Here is a 17,313-nt window from a genome sequence, read left to right on the forward strand (position 1 = left end):
TTGCCTCCTCAGATGTAGGAATGAAGGGAACACACCTCTAACGCTTAGACTCAACAGTAAGTATTCTCTAATATACACAAATATAAAGGGCTCTGGCCCACCCTTTCTGGGCAGACCATCGATTAGCATGCTGGAGCCTAAGTGGAGGGCAGCCAAACTCTCCCTGGCATCCAGAGCAATGTTGCAGGCTTCTTTCTCCACACCCTCCTGGCCTCTATGCTGTGTCTGTTCTAAGCCAAGGAACATAAAGGGGTGTGACATGAATTGTTTCCCAACGTGTCCTCCTAACAGAGGTGGCTCCCTAGGAACAAATTGCTGGATCATTTAAGGTTCACATTTTTTAACGTATACAGTTCATCACAGTGCGCAGAGAGCATTTACATACACCACTGCTCTCTGTAGTCACTTCTGGGTGTTTTGATTACTGATAGGAATGTGAGCTCTACTCCATTCTGGACCCAACTCTGATGGAATGTGACCTACCTACAAAGTGGGATTTTCTGGGTGCATCTAAGCTATCAAAAAGCATGCTTTTCCAGATAAAAAATCATCACAGTAAGAATTAAAGCCAAATGGGGGTATATTAGAACAGTCTGACAACTTTTTGTTTAAATGGGAGGCAGGCAGTGTGGCTTTGCAGCGTAAGAGTAGGCAGACCTAGGTTCCAGACTGTGGACCTTGGAAAAGTGACTTTCCCTCTCTGGTTTCCAGTTTCCTCATCTCTAAAATGAGGATAATAAACTCTGCCTAGACCATCTCAAAGGGTGGACATGAATGACAAATAAGATGCGTGTAAAGTATATAAATATAAGGGACTTTTTTTTTGGGATCTGGATTTATGTACACCATGCTTTGGGTAAAGATTTAGAGAGATGTTCAGTTTGCCAAGTGACATCTTATATAAGTTGTATGCTTACATTAAATTTTCTTGGCCCCTTGCAAAATTGCTCCGCCCTAGATTATATTTTAAGGTTATGATCTCAGCTTTTAGTAAAGATCTATACAAAAATAGCCTTATGAAATCTGTTTGTTGTAGGGATGGTGTTGATACCATGCTAGTTAATTTGACAGTGACCTCCATATGAGGCATTTTGTTTAGGGATTAAAGCCTAGAAAACATTTTGTGTCCCTGAAGAACTGGTATGTTTTCTCCTTACTGAAAATAAGAGCTATGCAATTCATATTGTTGCCCTTTTCTCTTGGGCTGCCAGGAAGTTCATGGTGAAATATGTAGCTTATATCTATAGTGTTGGAACCTTTGGTGGACTTGTCTATGTTCTGTTCCCTTTACCTCCAATAAGCATATTATAATCTATATTTTCCCAGGCACTTATGTTTTTATTTTATTCAGTGTTTTATTATTTTAATATACATGTTTCCTATAAACTACCTTGTATCCCTTGAGAGATAATGAGGAGGAGACCAAGCAAGTAATAGAAAAATTAACAAATCCTCTAGTACGAGGAACCCTGAGTCCCCTCCACCTTTCCCACAGGGTACAAAGCTTTGAACAAATGTTTGTCTCTTGGTGCCTTCATCGTCAACCCATCTGTTGCAGGCATATGAGGAGAATATGTACGGTAGCAAATACCAATGGATCATCCCGGGCTGGTATGAGCCTTCCTGGTGGGAGCAGGTGCACACAGAAGCCAACTCATCCCGTTGTCTCCGGAAGAATCTGCTTGCTGCCATGGAGGGCTACATCGGCGTGGACTTCGAGCCTCTGAGCTCCAAGCAGATCAAGACCATCTCAGGAAAGGTCGGTGTCTTGGCCAGCTCATTTCAGCCCCCAAGCCCATCTCCCTTAACCATGCTGTCCAATGATGTTGGCAAAAAGCACCTAGATCTTGTTCTGGCCTTTGCTGTGTGATTTTGAGCAAAGCATGTGACCTCTCTGAGCCTCGCTTATCTGTTAAATGAGGATATCCAGCTCTCTACTGCATGGCCTTCTAGGGAATTGTGGGAATCAAATGAGGTAAGGGTGCTTTGTAAGCACGTAACATAGTGTATGCGTAAGGGGTGGAGTCGTGACTAGTATGGCACCAACTGCAGGCACTGACTTTCACACGAGGCCACTGTTTCATCCTGTGCCCCTCTGACCTGGAATGTCATTTCTCAGTCTCACTGATGCTCCTGTCAGCCTGGAGGAGACGAACGACCCCACAGATAGACTTGGGGAAACATGTACTAAAGACCAGAAAGATTGGTCCAAACCCCAGTTTTGCCACTTACCAGCTGTGTGACCTTGAGCTTGAGTTCTCTGAGCCGCTGTTTCTTCATCTGTAGAGTGGTGGTGAAAATATCTTCCTCTGGGGTCAAAAGGTGGGCTGAATGGCAGATTGTGCAATGTGGCTGGCATGGCACCTGACATCTTGTGCTGTCATAACTAGGAGGAGGACCTTGGCAGGGTGCTTAGGTCCTTAGGCCTCCACTAGGGATGTTCCCACTAGGGATGACTAACCCCTGGCCTGCTTATCTCATAGGGCTGTGAAAGAACAGGTAGTATGGTGCATGTAAAAGTATTTCCAAAGTACACTATTCTCTATCAGTGAAAACATTATCAAGAATCAGGTGGTGGCAGTCCCAGTGAAGATGGCAACATCCGTCTCTCAATTCTAACCACCAGCCAAAGTTCAGTACAGCAGGGCACATGATTCTTTTCTGTCTCCTCTGATCTCAGATTTTTAAATTCTCTACCAACCTTCAACTTCATTTAAAGGATCAACTTCATAGTAAAGTAAAAAATATATATATATAATTTTTATCCATTATTTAATCTCAGTCAGAGCCAACGCTACAAGAATGACTTATTGATTTGTCCAAAAAGGGCAAATCATTAGGACACATTTTATAAGCAGCTCTGTAGATCACGTGGCACCTGAGAGATCCTGGAAAAACACTTTGGGTAGAAAATGTTGAAAGAAATATTTTAATACCAAAATCAATGACAATATGAAGTTTTTGGAGATGCTGACTAATGAGAAGAAACAACTCATTTTTATTTCAGTAGGTATTATTTTTAAAGTTGTTGAAGTTTACAGTTTATTAGAAGATACTTGGGTCCAGGGATACCCTAAACTTTAAAAATAGTATAAAGTTTGAGGAAAATACAAAAACTAAAATTCTATACAGGCAGACAGTATAATAATTAAAATGAGAGACTTAAGGAAGACCAAAGATGTAAATGATTACACATGAGATCTGTGAAGCTGAGTGGGGGTAAGGGCCATGAGACGCCCCAAGGGCCTCAAATGTCGTTCCAAGGAGCGTGAGTGTTCCCCGGGGTGGGCGAGCCATGCACAGATGTGAGCATGTGCACAGGAATGCATTTTGGGAAGATCATTTTTTGTAGTGTTTTTTCAGAGTAAATGTTTTGACTTGATAACATCTCCCAGGTCACTGACTTTCCTTTTTAATTTTAAATTTTTAAATTTGGGCCTGGTGAGGAGGCTGACCTCACCCCCATATCACTGTGCCCATGTATGGACACCTTGGGGCTCTTCCTGGGGCTGTTCATTTCGTCTCACAGTGTGGGCCACCCACTCCTGGGCCTTCCAGGATGGAGCAGTACCATCAGAGCAGAGCCAGGCAGACTCCCAGCTTGGGGCAGCTTCTGAAATTCCAGGCGACCTAGTCCCTGTCCCACAGTCTTTGAGACAAGAGGCAGCATTTCTTATATTATCTCAAGGTCAAAAGATAATTGAAGTTACACGGGGAAATCTGAAACTCTTTGCCTCTTGGACTCAGAGGGTTTAGGACTCTCCTAGAGGTCATGTAGACCAGCCTCTCTCATCAGACTCTCAGATCCTTCCAGTAGCACAGGAATCACTACTTGTTCCCTAATTTTCCCCACTGGTCCCCATCCCTTGTCCCTATAGGGCCCATCCCTCCAGTTGTAACTTAACAGTTCCAGGGCCAGGACTAAGGGCAAAATTTAAGGGGGTGCCAAAGACCTCAATGGAAAAATCCATGATGAACAAAATATCAAAATTTTAAATAAAGACAAGATCCACAAACCAAGATTAGGGTGAACTGATTTGAGTCACATAATTATAAGAACACATCTTGTCTTTATTTAAAATTTTGCTCATCGTGGATTCTTTTTTTTTTGCATTAGTTTTGATTTTTTAATCTTGATTACTGAGGGTTTTGGCTCCTTCTTCCATTTTGCCCCCGAAGGGAGGGCGTCACTCACCTCCCCCTGGTCCTTGCCCTGCACAGGTTGTGTTCATCAAGCCCCTTCCCATGCTCTGCACTTCCTCTTGTTGAGTGCTCTCTCCCCAGGATGTAGGGCCCAGAGTTGATAAGGCATTCGTATTTGTGGTATGACCACAAGCCAACTTCGTCAACCAATCTTCAAGAATATATGGCTAAAGGAAGTTCTAGAAAGTCATGAAATAGTTCTTGAATTTGATTTTGCGGGGTATGTGACTGCTGGGGACCATGTCAGCATGGCACAGGCTGCTGGGTCGATGCCTGTGTTCTGGGGTCCATCAGTATCCATGAAGACAAGCAAACACGTATAGAAGCAAGTCAGTGGACTCTTGCCATCTTCACTGTTTACACATAGGAAAGCTGAGGAGCAGAAAGCGGAAGGGCATACCCAGGTTCCTTGTGGTGGGTTGAAAAGTGGCCCCTAAAAAGATATGTCCAGGCCCTAACACTTAGAACCTGTGAATGTGACCTTATTTGGAAAAAGGGTCTTTGTGGATGTAATTAATTTAAGAATCTTGAGATGAGATTATCCTGGACTACCTGGGTAAACCCTAAATCCAATGACAAGTGTCCTTATAAGAAAAAGGCAGAGGGAGTTTTGCCACTTGGGGAAGATCACATGAAGACGGAGGCAGAGATTGGAGTGATGCGTCTACAAGACAAGGCATGCCAAGGATTGCTGGCAGCCACCAGAAGCTAGAAGAAAGGCACGGTAGCAGATTCCCCTTGGAGCTTACAGAGGGAACCAACCCTGCCAGCACCTTAGTTTTGGTCTTCCTGGCCTCCAGAACTAGGAGCAAATAAATTTCTGTTGTTTTAAACCACCCAGTTTATGGAAATTTGTTATGGCCACCCCAGGAAACTGATACAGTCACCCAGCAGGTCAGGGACAGATCCAGGAGTGGAAGCCAGGACTGCTAAGTCCCCACTCACTGCCCCTTCCCCTCTACCATGCTCTCCCTCTAGACATGTGACATGCTTAGGGGCAGAGCACATCCAAATCAGCCCTTTCTGTGATTTCTTAGCGGGCCTGTTAGTAAGTGGCAGAACAGGACAGTATGGGTCTGGTAATCAGATCTAGTACAAATCTTGGCATTGTCACCAGTTAATCTGCCACCTCAGCTAGACAGTCACCATCCCTGGGCCTCAGTTTCCTCAACTGAAAATGAGAGATTTGGACCATGTAGCTCCTGGCGTCCTTTCACAGCAAAATTCTCTGTAAGTATGGTATTGAGTTATTACAGCAAGCTGTGTGATATGGTTATGATGTTAAACCCTGGAACCCCCAGGATAAAGGTAACTCCTGATAAAGTCACATAATCAGGTGCAACAGTGGCCCCTCTTGAAATGCATTCTCCGTGGTTGCCTCTTCCATATGCCTGTCTCTGGTGCCAAGCTGTCCCCAGCTTGCTCATGGGTACCCAGGAGATTTCTGGTAGGAGGAATAACAAGGTCATGGTCTCCCTCCCGAGCACGTTCATCAGTCCCTTCCCATTGGAATTTCCAGTGATGGGACAAGTGCAGACCTTTGGGCTTCCCCGAGTACATTCAGAGCTCAGTCTTTCAGAACCTCACGTAAACAGCCTCTGGATACTTGCTTTGGCCCTAAAGGCTCTTTCTCCTTGTTAAACTTCCCCATCACCACTCTATTTCCCCAAAGTGACTCTGTTGACATTGGTGATTTCCAGTGTCGGCTTTCACTTTTCAGCGTCCCACTGGGTTTGTTTCCACTGTGAGCATTTACAGTTCTGGTGTAAAATTCCAGTGATGTCTCAGCCTCTCTAATAAGGACATTCTTCCCGTTACCATTCTCCTGCTGAGACACACAGAGTTGGGCCAAGGCACCAGATGGAAAAGTTCACAGAACCGTGGAATCAGTGGGAATCTCAGAAGTGGGCCCCAACCCTCCATCAAAGGCACAGGCTCATTCTTTGGAAGAGTTTTGTAATGTTTTCCGGCAAGAAGCTTCTGTGACCACCCACAACTATTTATCCAACACAGCAGAACAAGAGGAAACAGAAATCTAGTGAGTCCTCAACTTAGAGCAATGACCTGGGAAAAGCTGCAGCCATCTCATTGTCACTGCCATCAGAGCGCCATAACAAAGAACCTGGGGCTCTTAGGGAAGCCCTGGGCTCTAGAGAGGAGGAAGGGAAGGTGCCATGGGAAAGTAGAGGTGCTCCCCAGGTAGCCGAGCTTTACAGTGCTGCTGCCTCTGCCCTCACCTTCCCCACAAAGCTCCTGTTCCCTTCTGCTTCCCTAAGTACCACATCCCTGGGAGACAGGCGGTGCGGCAAAGGAATATGGGCTTGGGAAGAAGGGTGTGGTGGCCTTTTGGCACTGGTTAGATGTGAATCTTGGCCCCACCATTTCCCAACTGAGTGACTCTGGAAGACAGATAGTTGTTCATGCAACATCCATAGCCCCTCTTCCCCCTCAGTAACATAACTCTTGTTTTTAACTGGGTATGTTGCCACCCATCTGAAAATGTACATTTCCCAGCCTCCCATGTAGCTAGATACAGCCAGGATTCTAAGTCTAGCCAATGAGATTTAAGTAGAAGTATTATACAAGACTTGTAAAATCTCCTTTAAGGGGAGAGCTTGCCTTTCTTTTTCCTTCTCCTTTGTGTTGGCTGGAATATGGATGGGATGGCTGGAGTTATAGCAACTATTTTGGATCAAGAGGTGACCTTGAGAAGGAAACTTTATTCTAAGATAGCAGAGCATAAAGATAAGAGCCTGGGTCCCTGGTTACACTGTGGAGTTGCCATAGCAACCCTGCACCACCTACCCATGAGCATCTTTTCCGTGAGAAAGAAATGAACTATCTCATTTAAGTCAGTGATCATTTTTTTTCTGTTTTATTCAACTGAACCTAATCAATAGTGATGCAGTGACATTGGGCTAGTCATTTGGCCTTTCTGAAATTGTTTCTCATTATACTGGAGTAATAATATCTCTTTTACAGATTTAGAAGGATTAAATGAGGTAATACAGAGGAAAATATGTTGCCGAGTGCCAAGCACACAATAGATGCTCAACAAATTGTAGTTCTCTTCCTCCATCAGCGCAGCAGCCTTATGGGCAGGAGAAAGGAGTAGTGAGTCAGTTTATACACACAAATCTGCTGTGGTTTGTTGTTGGGATTTTACTGAATCTATAGACTGATTTAGGAAAAACTGACGTCTTTGTAATATAGGGTCTTCCCATCCATTCAGTTTCTCTCAGAAATGTTTTGTAATTTTTTGTGTGGAACTCTTGCATGTATTTTATTTGATTTATTTATAGGTGTTTGATGTATTTCAGTGAATATATGTGCACATTACTATTGGGTGCATGCTTGGGGTGGAATTTCTGAGTCATAGGGAATACATATGTTCAGCTTTAGTAGACACCACCAAACGGATTTCCAAAGTGGTTATACCAATTTACACACCCACCGGCAGTGATTGAGAGTTCCAGTTGGTTCACATGCTCACCAACATTTGGCATTGTTAGCTTTTTAATTTTAGCCAATATAGTGGGCGAGTAGTGGTATCTCATTTTTGTTTTAATTTACATTTCCTTGATGACTAATGAAGTTGTCGATCTTTTCATATCATTATTGACCATTTTGATATCCTCTTTTATAAACTGCCTATTCAAGTCTTTTGCCCATTTTTTCCACTTGGATTCTCTGCCTGTTTCTCATTGATTTGTAGAAGTTCTTTTTGTATTCTGGGTATGAATTCTTAGACAGTTATATGTATTACTTATATCATTTGTGTCCTGTTTAAGCATCTTTACCCACCCAAGCTCATAAAGATATTTTTCGATCTTGTCTTTTAGAAGCTTGTTTTACCTTTCACTTTTAGATATAGAATTCACGTGAAATTGATTTTATGTAAGGTCTAAGGTAAGATCAAGATTAATTTTTTCCATATGGATAACCAATTGATTCAGAACCATTTATTGAAAATCCTCCTTACCCCCCCATGCTATAGTATCATCTTTATCATAAATTAAATGAGTATATATAGTGTGGGTCTGTTTCTGGACTTTCTGTTCTCTTCAATTGTTCTATTTGCCTACCCTTTAACCAATACCACACTGCCTTAATAATTGAAGTTTTATAAGACCTGATGGGTGGTAGTGTTAAGTCCCTCTTCTTCTCTGAGATTTTCTTGGGTGTCCTTGAACCTGATGTCATGTTCCATTTTAGATCTACTCACATATTTACACTTCCCATTACTTTTCATTCCTCCCTTCATTTGTGTTCTGTTTATGATCACTTTCCTTCTGCCTGAAGAACAACTCTTGGTCTTGCTTTTACTGTGGGTTTGCTGGAGACATATTCTCTCAGTTTCTGATTGTCTAAAATTTTCTTTCATCTTTAAGATTGAGAGATATATTAACTAGGTGTAGAATTCTAGATGGTTTGTTATTTTCTTTTAGCACTTTCAGATGTCATTTCATTGTCTTCTGGCATCCACTGTTTCTGTTAAATCAGCCATCAGCCTTATTGTTGCTATTTTGAAGATCATGCATCCTTTTTTTTTTTTTTCTCTAAATCTTTTTTTTTTTTTTTTTTTTGCGGTACGCAGGCCTCTCACTGTTGTGGCCTCTCCCGTTGTGGAGCACAGGCTCCGGATGTGCAGGCTCAGCAGCCATGGCTCATGGGCCCAGCTGCTCCACGGCACGTGGGATCCTCCCAGACCGGGGCACGAACCCGCGTCCCCTGCATCGGCAGGCAGACTCCCAACCACTGCGCCACCAGGGAAGCCCCTGGGTTTATCTTGATTGGAGTTTAAGCTTTATGGAACTTCATGAATCAGTGGATTGATATGTATTGGGGGAAATTCTAGGAAAATATCTCTTAAATATTGCTTCTACCTATCCTCTCTTTCCTCACATTTTAGGACACCAGTTATACATGTGCTATACCTTTTCAACACATTCCATATATCTCTTATGTTCATTTCCTGTTTTCTATCCTTTTTTCCTCCCTGTGCCTCAGTCTGAATATTTACTACTAACCTTTCTTCCAGTTCACTAACCTACTTTCTGCTGTGTCTAATATGCTGCTTCATCCATCTGTTGAGTTCTTAGTTTCATTTGTTGTTGTATTTTTAAATTTTTTTGGGATTTTCATTTTATTCTTTTTTTCTTTCATTGCTTCCAGTTTTCTGGTGATATTCTATATCTTTTATCTATTTTCTTGAACATATAAACCTGCTATGTTAAAGTCCATGTCTAATAACTTCAAGATATGGATCACCTGTGGGTCTGCTTCTATTGCCTATTTTCTTCTTTCCTTCCTTTCTTTCTTTCTTCCTTCTTTCCTTCTTTTTTTCTTGTTCTTTTTTAAATTTGATCCTATCACCTGGCGTACCTAGTAAGTTTAATTCATTAAATTGGTTATGAAAAATTAAAGAAGCTACAGATGGCATTACTTTCTCCAGAGAAGATTTATTTCGCTTCAAGCAAGCTGTTAGAATAGGAGCAGATCACTTTATCCAATAAAGAATTGAGATGATTCCAAGCTTGGTTTTAGTTTTCACAAGGGCTGGTCTACTTTAGTTTGCCCTTACTCCTGTCTGTCCTTCAGCATTCTCAAATCCTGGGGTGTTTACTGGATTGGCCCTGGATTCCAATTTTTGTCTTCCTAATGCCATGAAACTCCAAACATGTCTGCTTACTTCCTTAACCCCTTAGCCACCACTTTTTGCTTGGCTTCTCAGCCTCTTGCTTTATGCAGCTTAGTTATCACCGAATATTTCAAGTGTAAATGTCAGTCTGCATACTGGTATTCTGTAGTTCCTCTTCCTCTGAGACCTTTGCCTATAAGCCTTGCTACCCTGATAACCCTGAACTATAGTTTTTTTGTCTTCCCATCTCTGAGGGACTGCTGAAAACTCTGATCCAGTGTTTTCTATTCCTACAACTAACCTTCCCACTTACAAATCAGGAAATGCTTCCAGGGGAAGCAGCAAAGAATGTTGGACTCTTCTCAAAACACTTCTCTTCTCGCCAGAATCTTGGTTCCTCAAGTCCTAGATGTCCTGGTTGCTTTCTGATACCTTTGGATAGCTATTTTTATATTTTATGCTGCTTTCCTTAATGTTCTTCATGAGAGCTTTTGTCTGACATAATTTATTTCATCATAGTCAGAGTAGAAGTCTGACCTGAGACTCTTTTGCTTAAAAAGTGAAGAATAGCATATTGGGGACAGGGTAAGCATGTCACTGACTTCAGCAATTTGAGGTGCTGTTGTGGATAAGAGGGAGCATACAGGTTCATTGTGGCTCCACAGGAAGACATAGCAAGTTACAGGGAGATAGGTGTAAACTCTGTATCCAGAAGACTAGTCTCATAGACGTCAGGCATCCCTTAAGTGGAAGACTCTCCCTGAAGACATAGTGACCTTCCCAACGCTGGAGGAGTCTCAGAAAAGGCTCAACAAATACCTGGAAGTTGCTACTGAGAAAATCCAAGAATCAGATTGTGAGAGGGACTTAATCAGTGGTAACCAATTTATGTATTTTGAAATCTTAAAGGATTTAAAAAAATACAGATGCCCAAGTTATCCCACAGACACAATAAACAAAATGTAGGGCCCTGGCATCTGCACTTTTAACAGGCTCCCTGGGTGACCTACAGACTGGAGTAAAAGAACCACTAGACTGTCCCCTAGTGTACCTTCCAAATGAGACTGTGGTTCCAGCATCCCACAAGGGATGCTAGAGAGAGACTCTGCCAGTTTTTCCAGTCTGGGGAGTGGCAATTGGAGATGTGGAAGGAGATGTTTCCCCTTTCTCCTCTTTTCTGTCCATGAGCCTCACCTCTCCTAGAAAGCAGGACTCGACTTGGTTCTGTTGGAATGACAGACCCATAAAGTTTAGTCATACTGTGGGGTAGCAAGCTTATGTGGGCTAGCCTGGGAACCTAACCACTATTTATAACACAGTTTCTGTATGAAACTATGTTCCAAGTTCCAACAACTGCCTTTCAAAAATATGTGGAACACAACATGTCAGTAATTGGGACTCTCTATATAAAGTTATTTTCTCAGAAACTTTTAGCTTCTCATGGTAAACTTGAACTCAGAGAATGAGTAATCAATCAGTTTTCAGTGTCTGCTTTACAGTGGAAGAAATTCTTGTGCCCTGAATAATTGGAGACCTGCTTTAAGAACAGCTATTACTTTTGCTCAGACAATTGTGAGAGTGTTTCTTCCTGCTGTCATTGTTTTGCCTGAGGGAGATCAGTGCCGGCTTCACCTGGGAACAGTGATGAATGGTCTGGGATATAGTGTGGTAGCAATGACTTCAACGTGGTGCTTGCAAAATGAGGTCACCTTTCAGAGCTAAGCTACACTGGTGTCCCACTCCAAGGACTCTACCCACAGAAGTGAGGTAAACAGCCACATTGCCAGGGTCTTCCACCCGCCTTTCCCCTGGATGAAGAACAGTCTTATGAGATAGAAAAGATAGGGATTTACAAGTGGTACATATTAAAAAATATATAGGGGCTTGTGTTGGTCCCAATGTCAAACTGAATAAACAGTCTGATCTTGATCCCCTCTACTGTCTACACACAAAAAACATCACCAATAAACTATATCAAAGAAGTTAAAAAACCACACTCATTTACCTCCTGATGAGACCATACTGTGTCTGTTCCCCTCAGGTCTGACTCCCCCCTCCAACTTTAAGAGGGTCACAGAAACCTTTAAGGATGCCCCAGTGGCATATCCTGGATAGGGAAGAAGTCTGGAAATGTCATCTGAATGTAATCATCAGGTTGAACAAACAGGACTCAAAGAGACACTACCAGCCCTTGGATGCCTTTGCCTGCATCAGAGCAAGACTCATAGCAGCAAAATCTGGGAGAGAAGAGGTCAAAGGGGCCTCATTCCTTTTGTGCTTAAACAATTAATTAGATAAATAGACATTCAAGTAAATTTTTAATACTTTAAAAATAGCCAGGGCTTCCCTGATGGCACAGTGGTTGAGAGTCTGCCTGCCGATGCAGGGGACACGGGTTCGTGCCCCGGTCCGGGAAGATCCCACATGCCACGGAGCGGCTGGGCCCATGAGCCATGGCCGTGAGCCTGTGCGTCCGGAGCCTGTGCTCCGCAACGGGAGAGGCCACAACAGAGAGAGGCCCCCGTACTACAAAAAAAAAAAAAAAAAAAATAGCCAATAGCTGAATTAATAGCCTGAAATAGACCTAAATCGCCTTTTAAAATAAAGAAAAATATAGCCAAATAGTGAAAGATGGAAAAATAACAAGGATGCATTGAAACAAAGCATCCTTAAAAGTTGTGACTCTCACCGTAACAAGAAGAGGAAACGCACCTTGGAAGTGAAAGTTGCCCATCAATATGTGAAAGGAGCTCACTGTTCATCATTAATCAGAGAAATGCAAATTAAAATGAGATGTACTTTTTTTCCTTAACCTAAGAAACTGACAATGATTTTAAAAATTGAAATACCTATTGTGGTCCAGGATGCAAGGAAATGGGTACTTTCATACAGAGTGGAATTCTAGCTTTTCATATTTGGGGAGGATAATTTGGCCCTTTATATGTGTGAATAGCGTTTAAGGTTTTTGTACCTTTTGCCTCTGCAATTACACAGCTGGGAATTTCTTCTGAAAAAATAATTACCAGTCTGTGTTCAGAAAATTTAGATACAAGGATGCTTTTTTGCAGTTCTGTAGTTTGGAACAATTAAGAAAAGACTAAATGTCCAATAATTGGAAATTACCTAAGGAACTAAAGGTAGGACATCCATGCACTGGAGGGCTGTTAACCACTATCAGCACAGGCATAGTCTTGGGCCTTCAGGGTGTCCTGGGTGAGCAGCTGTGCCAGGTGGCCAGGTGAACAACCACCTGTACTATTAATAGTAGTGGCTGTCGTTTGTGGAGCACCTACCACGTCCTGGACACAGGACTGACGCTCTGCACACTTCATCTCATGGAACCCTCATGGCCACCCAGCAAGGGAGGATGCAGAGACCTGGAGGAGATAGGATCCATGCCTCAGGTCACAATTAGTAAACCACAGAGCTGGGGCTAGAGGACAGGTCGGCCTGCTTCCAAATCCTGTGTTCTTACCACCGTGCCAGGCTCCTGCCTCGATAGCTAAGAGGAAGCTTCTAGGTCACCTAGTCCAACCTCCTTGCTTTTCAGATGGAGTAACTGATTCTTAGAAAGGGTCTCTGCAGGTATTGTTTTGGGTTCTGTGGTCAAAACAGATAACATCCCTGACCCCATGGAGCTTAATTCTGTGGGTAGGTAAATTGCAGGAAGTGAAAAGTGCAATAAAGAAGATAAAACCCGTGGATAGAGAATGCCTGGGGCGGGGCGGGGGGAATGACACATGTTAAAATTTGTGTGCCGAGAATATCACGTGAGAGCTGGGGAAGAAGCTTTCTGGCAGAGGAAGCATCTAGTGCAACAGCCCCAAGCTGCAAACAGACTTGGTGTGATCCAAGGACACAAAAGGTTTAGGGAAGAGAGAGTTTCATAATGGACTGTTTCATGCTCCCTGATGAGGAGTGAGACGGCGAAGGATGATGGGTGGAGGGGTGCAGTTTTTTGTGAGGAGGGGCTCAAGAAGCTGGGCTGGGCTAGAGACGGTGCTGTCTCCTTGAAGAACCCTTGGAATTGAAGAGCTTCTGCCGGGTATTTTGAGTGATGAACAGAATAGTGATGGCTGGATGTGATGCATTTCCAAAGGAAGTTATAAATGGATAAAACCTGAGCCATCCAGTAGGAGCCAAATGATTTAAAAAAAAAAAAAAGGCAGTGGATTTGTTGCTGGGACACCAATCACATTTGGTCAGGCAGATTCCTGATTTGGTCGCCTGCAGGTTCCACCTCTGGAAGGGCTTGGCTGAACCCAGGCTCTGCTAAACCTTGAGCCAAGGGCAAGGGACTTGAGCTCCAGCCATGGAACAACCCAGCCTTCTATGGCTCAAGTTCACCACCCTCCCTGGGCACTAGACCTGGCCCCAAACAACCTGGGGTGGAAGGCAGTTATGACTTCAAAAGTCAAACATGAGAGAAGCAGCAAAGCTAGAATGGGACCAGTCTAGCCACACACACACACACACACACACACACACACACACACACACGCTGTGTGACCTTGGCCAAATCTCTAGACCTCTCTGTGTCTCCAGCTGCAGGTTGAGGGGGCGTGTGTGACCATTGCTAAGGGCCTTTTCTGGTATAAACTGACAGTGAGTTGATGGTTTCTATGTGTGATTTGTGCCCAAGGAGTGTTCTTCCAAAGACTAAGCTGTGGGCTCTGATGACATTTCTGGCAGGGAAGTTTAGAAGTGATTTGAGAAAAAGCCCACAGAAGGGCTGAGGGTAATGGGTTCCCCTAGAGCGGCATTCATTTGGATCTATAAGCCTCAGGGACTAGAGTAAAAAGGCAGTTTCATTACTTTGTGGCCTCAATCAGAATGTTAATATTACCAATGAAATTCTTTTATGAAAGTCAGCTCAATGGGAGAAAAAAATTCTTTTTTTTAAATGCTGAGTTATTCACAGACCCTACTATATTATGGAAGATGAAAGGGAAGGGTACAATGTAGAGGTCAGAAGAGACCTTACACCTGGGCAACTAGGACCTGCCCTGGGCCCCATGCTCTAAGCGGACCTCACTCAGACCCCATGGGGTTCAGAATTCACAAGGCCATGGGGCCCTGCCCACCTGGAGCCTATACCGCTTTCCCCCTCCTAAGGCCATGCCCTGAATTCCATGCCCAAATGCCTGGAGCCACATCTAGGGTCCAAAGAGCCTCTTTAGGGAGGACTGAGCTTCTGGGGTGGTCAAGGGGCTACTGATGCTGGAAGGGGGAGGAAGTGTGGACTGAGCTTGGCTGGCCTGTGGGGTGGAGCCAGGTGGGAAGAGAAGAGGGTGGGTGGACCACAGAGCAAGGTCAGCCCCCTTGTGCTACTGTGCCCGGACTGAAGCTCTGAGGGGCCCCAGACTTCTGAATTCAAACTTGGCCTTCCAGATCCTAAGGAAGATATATTTACCTTCCTTTAACCCATTATGATGGAAAGATAGAAAATATTTTACTGAACAATTGGTTTGCTTGCCTGTAACTTAATATTTAGACATATGGTATGTGGGCCTTCACTGATGCTCTAGCTCTAGGCCCTGCAAATGTCAGGGGGAGGCCTGTTAGAGTGCATTTTTCCTTCAGCCTAGTCTTGGCAGACAGCCAGGGTTCAGATACCAGCCCCGCCACTCACTTGGGCCTCGGCAAGTTGACTTTCCTGAGTCAATTTTCTCATCTGTAAGTAAATGGAGATAAGAATAGTACCACCGTACAGGGTTGTTGTGGGGATTAGATGAGATAAGGCACATTTAAGAGCCTAGCACCATGCCTGGCTCACAGTAAGCTTTGGGGAGTGTCAGCTTTCAGCACTGTGTGCCTGATGTCCCTGCTGGCTATAACCTGGTGTCCCCTGGTCTCCTTGTTTTCCAGACGCCGCAGCAGTATGAGAGAGAGTACAACAACAAGCGGTCAGGCGTGGGGCCCAGCAAGTTCCATGGGTACGCCTACGATGGCATCTGGGTCATTGCCAAGACGCTGCAGAGGGCCATGGAGACGCTGCATGCCAGCAGCCGGCACCAGCGGATCCAGGACTTCAACTACACGGACCACACACTGGGCAGGATCATCCTCAACGCCATGAACGAGACCAACTTCTTCGGGGTCACGGTCAGTCCCAGGCCCCTGGGCTCTGCTTTCCTTAGTGCCCGTTAGAGACATACAAGGCAAGAGGGGCTGTGTCACAGGCCCTCTGATATACAGTCCATTTCCTCAATTGTTGAAATAACTTCCTGTGGGCTTTACGATTGCAGGGCTGCTGAAACGGGCACATGCGGTAACGCTCTCTGACATGTTGAGAAACTACTTCTCTATAACTCATGGATTAGAAAGGCCATAGTGAGTTGACCGCACACAGAGCAGGTGGAATCCACCAGGTGGAGGGGTGGGGTGGGCCAGCAGAAGCTCTAGACCCAAAGTCAGGTTCAAATCCTGAGCCTTCACTTTCAAGTTTCCATCTTCAGACCACGGAATTTTCATCCCCAAAATGGGAATAATACCTACCTGGCAAAGTAGTCATAAAGATTAGGTGTTACAAATTAAAAACTGCTAGTGTTTGTTGAGCAAGCTACTTGCTCTGAGCTTCAAGGCTCTCAGCTGGGAAATGGGGATAATAATATCTGTCTTGTGCAGAAAGCTGGAAAATTAGCCGTGATAAGAATCACTGTTATTTCTTGAATGCTTATTATGTGCTAGATATGTGCTAAGCCCCCTCCATGTCCCTCTCCACAGCCCCTGAGACCCCTCCCTCAAAAAAGGCTCCACAGAGCACCAAATACCCCAGAAGTCCTTTTTGTCCATGGTGCAAATTCACAGACTGAGCCTTAGAGCGGGATGAGATTTGCCAGGGGTCCCACCAGTAGCATTGTGGCAAAGCTGTCTGAAAACGTGGGTACACTTTATGTAGATTAGCTCGATGATGTATGCCTAATGCTAGGCCCGTGTAAGCACTCAGTAAATGCTAGTGGTGGTTGTAGTTAATAATGGTCCCACTGCATCTGTATGCCATCTGTAGGAAGTAGGTGCTATTATCATCCCATAAATGTGAGGAGCCTGAAGCTCAGAGCATTTAAGTACCACAGCTAATCAGAGGTAGAGCTGGGATTTGAACCTGGGTCTAGCTCTTAATGGCTGCATCACACTACCTTCTGGTAATGGCCATAAATGGTAGTTATTCATGTCTCATGATGATGTATTTGTCACTGACTCTGCTCCCAGAAAATAAGGAAAATTTGCTTAAAGAATAGGTTGAAATGGACTCTAAAGTGCTGTCCTTTGTTCTAATTTGAAGAGTCATTTAGAGAATCAGTCTCTCTTGGGAGTAAATAAGATGAGATGATTTGTGTATTTCTTACATGTTCGTGTTCTTCTGTGCGTACGCTCAGGCTTGCTTTGTTGGTCTGACAGGCCAGGGCTTGTGCAGGTGCTGAGTGTAGACTGTGGTGTGGACGCCAAGGTAGTAAAATGGGCTCCTT

General features: G+C 44.0%; 1 protein-coding gene across 1 annotated transcript in view; it reads left to right on the plus strand.

Moving 5' to 3' along the window:
- The window catches only part of GABBR2 (gamma-aminobutyric acid type B receptor subunit 2), a 354,769-nt gene that overhangs the window by 197,107 nt on the left and 140,349 nt on the right, over positions 1-17,313 (plus strand). Inside the window, exons 6-7 of the mRNA XM_024734390.1 lie at positions 1,559-1,759; positions 15,713-15,949. Of these exons, the coding sequence (XP_024590158.1) occupies positions 1,559-1,759; positions 15,713-15,949 (438 nt within the window). The remainder of the gene's footprint in view (positions 1-1,558; positions 1,760-15,712; positions 15,950-17,313) is intronic.

The sequence above is a fragment of the Neophocaena asiaeorientalis genome, unplaced genomic scaffold, assembly GCF_003031525.2.
Source record: "Neophocaena asiaeorientalis asiaeorientalis breed wild unplaced genomic scaffold, Neophocaena_asiaeorientalis_V1.1 scaffold192, whole genome shotgun sequence".
In the NCBI taxonomy this organism is placed as follows: domain Eukaryota; kingdom Metazoa; phylum Chordata; class Mammalia; order Artiodactyla; family Phocoenidae; genus Neophocaena; species Neophocaena asiaeorientalis.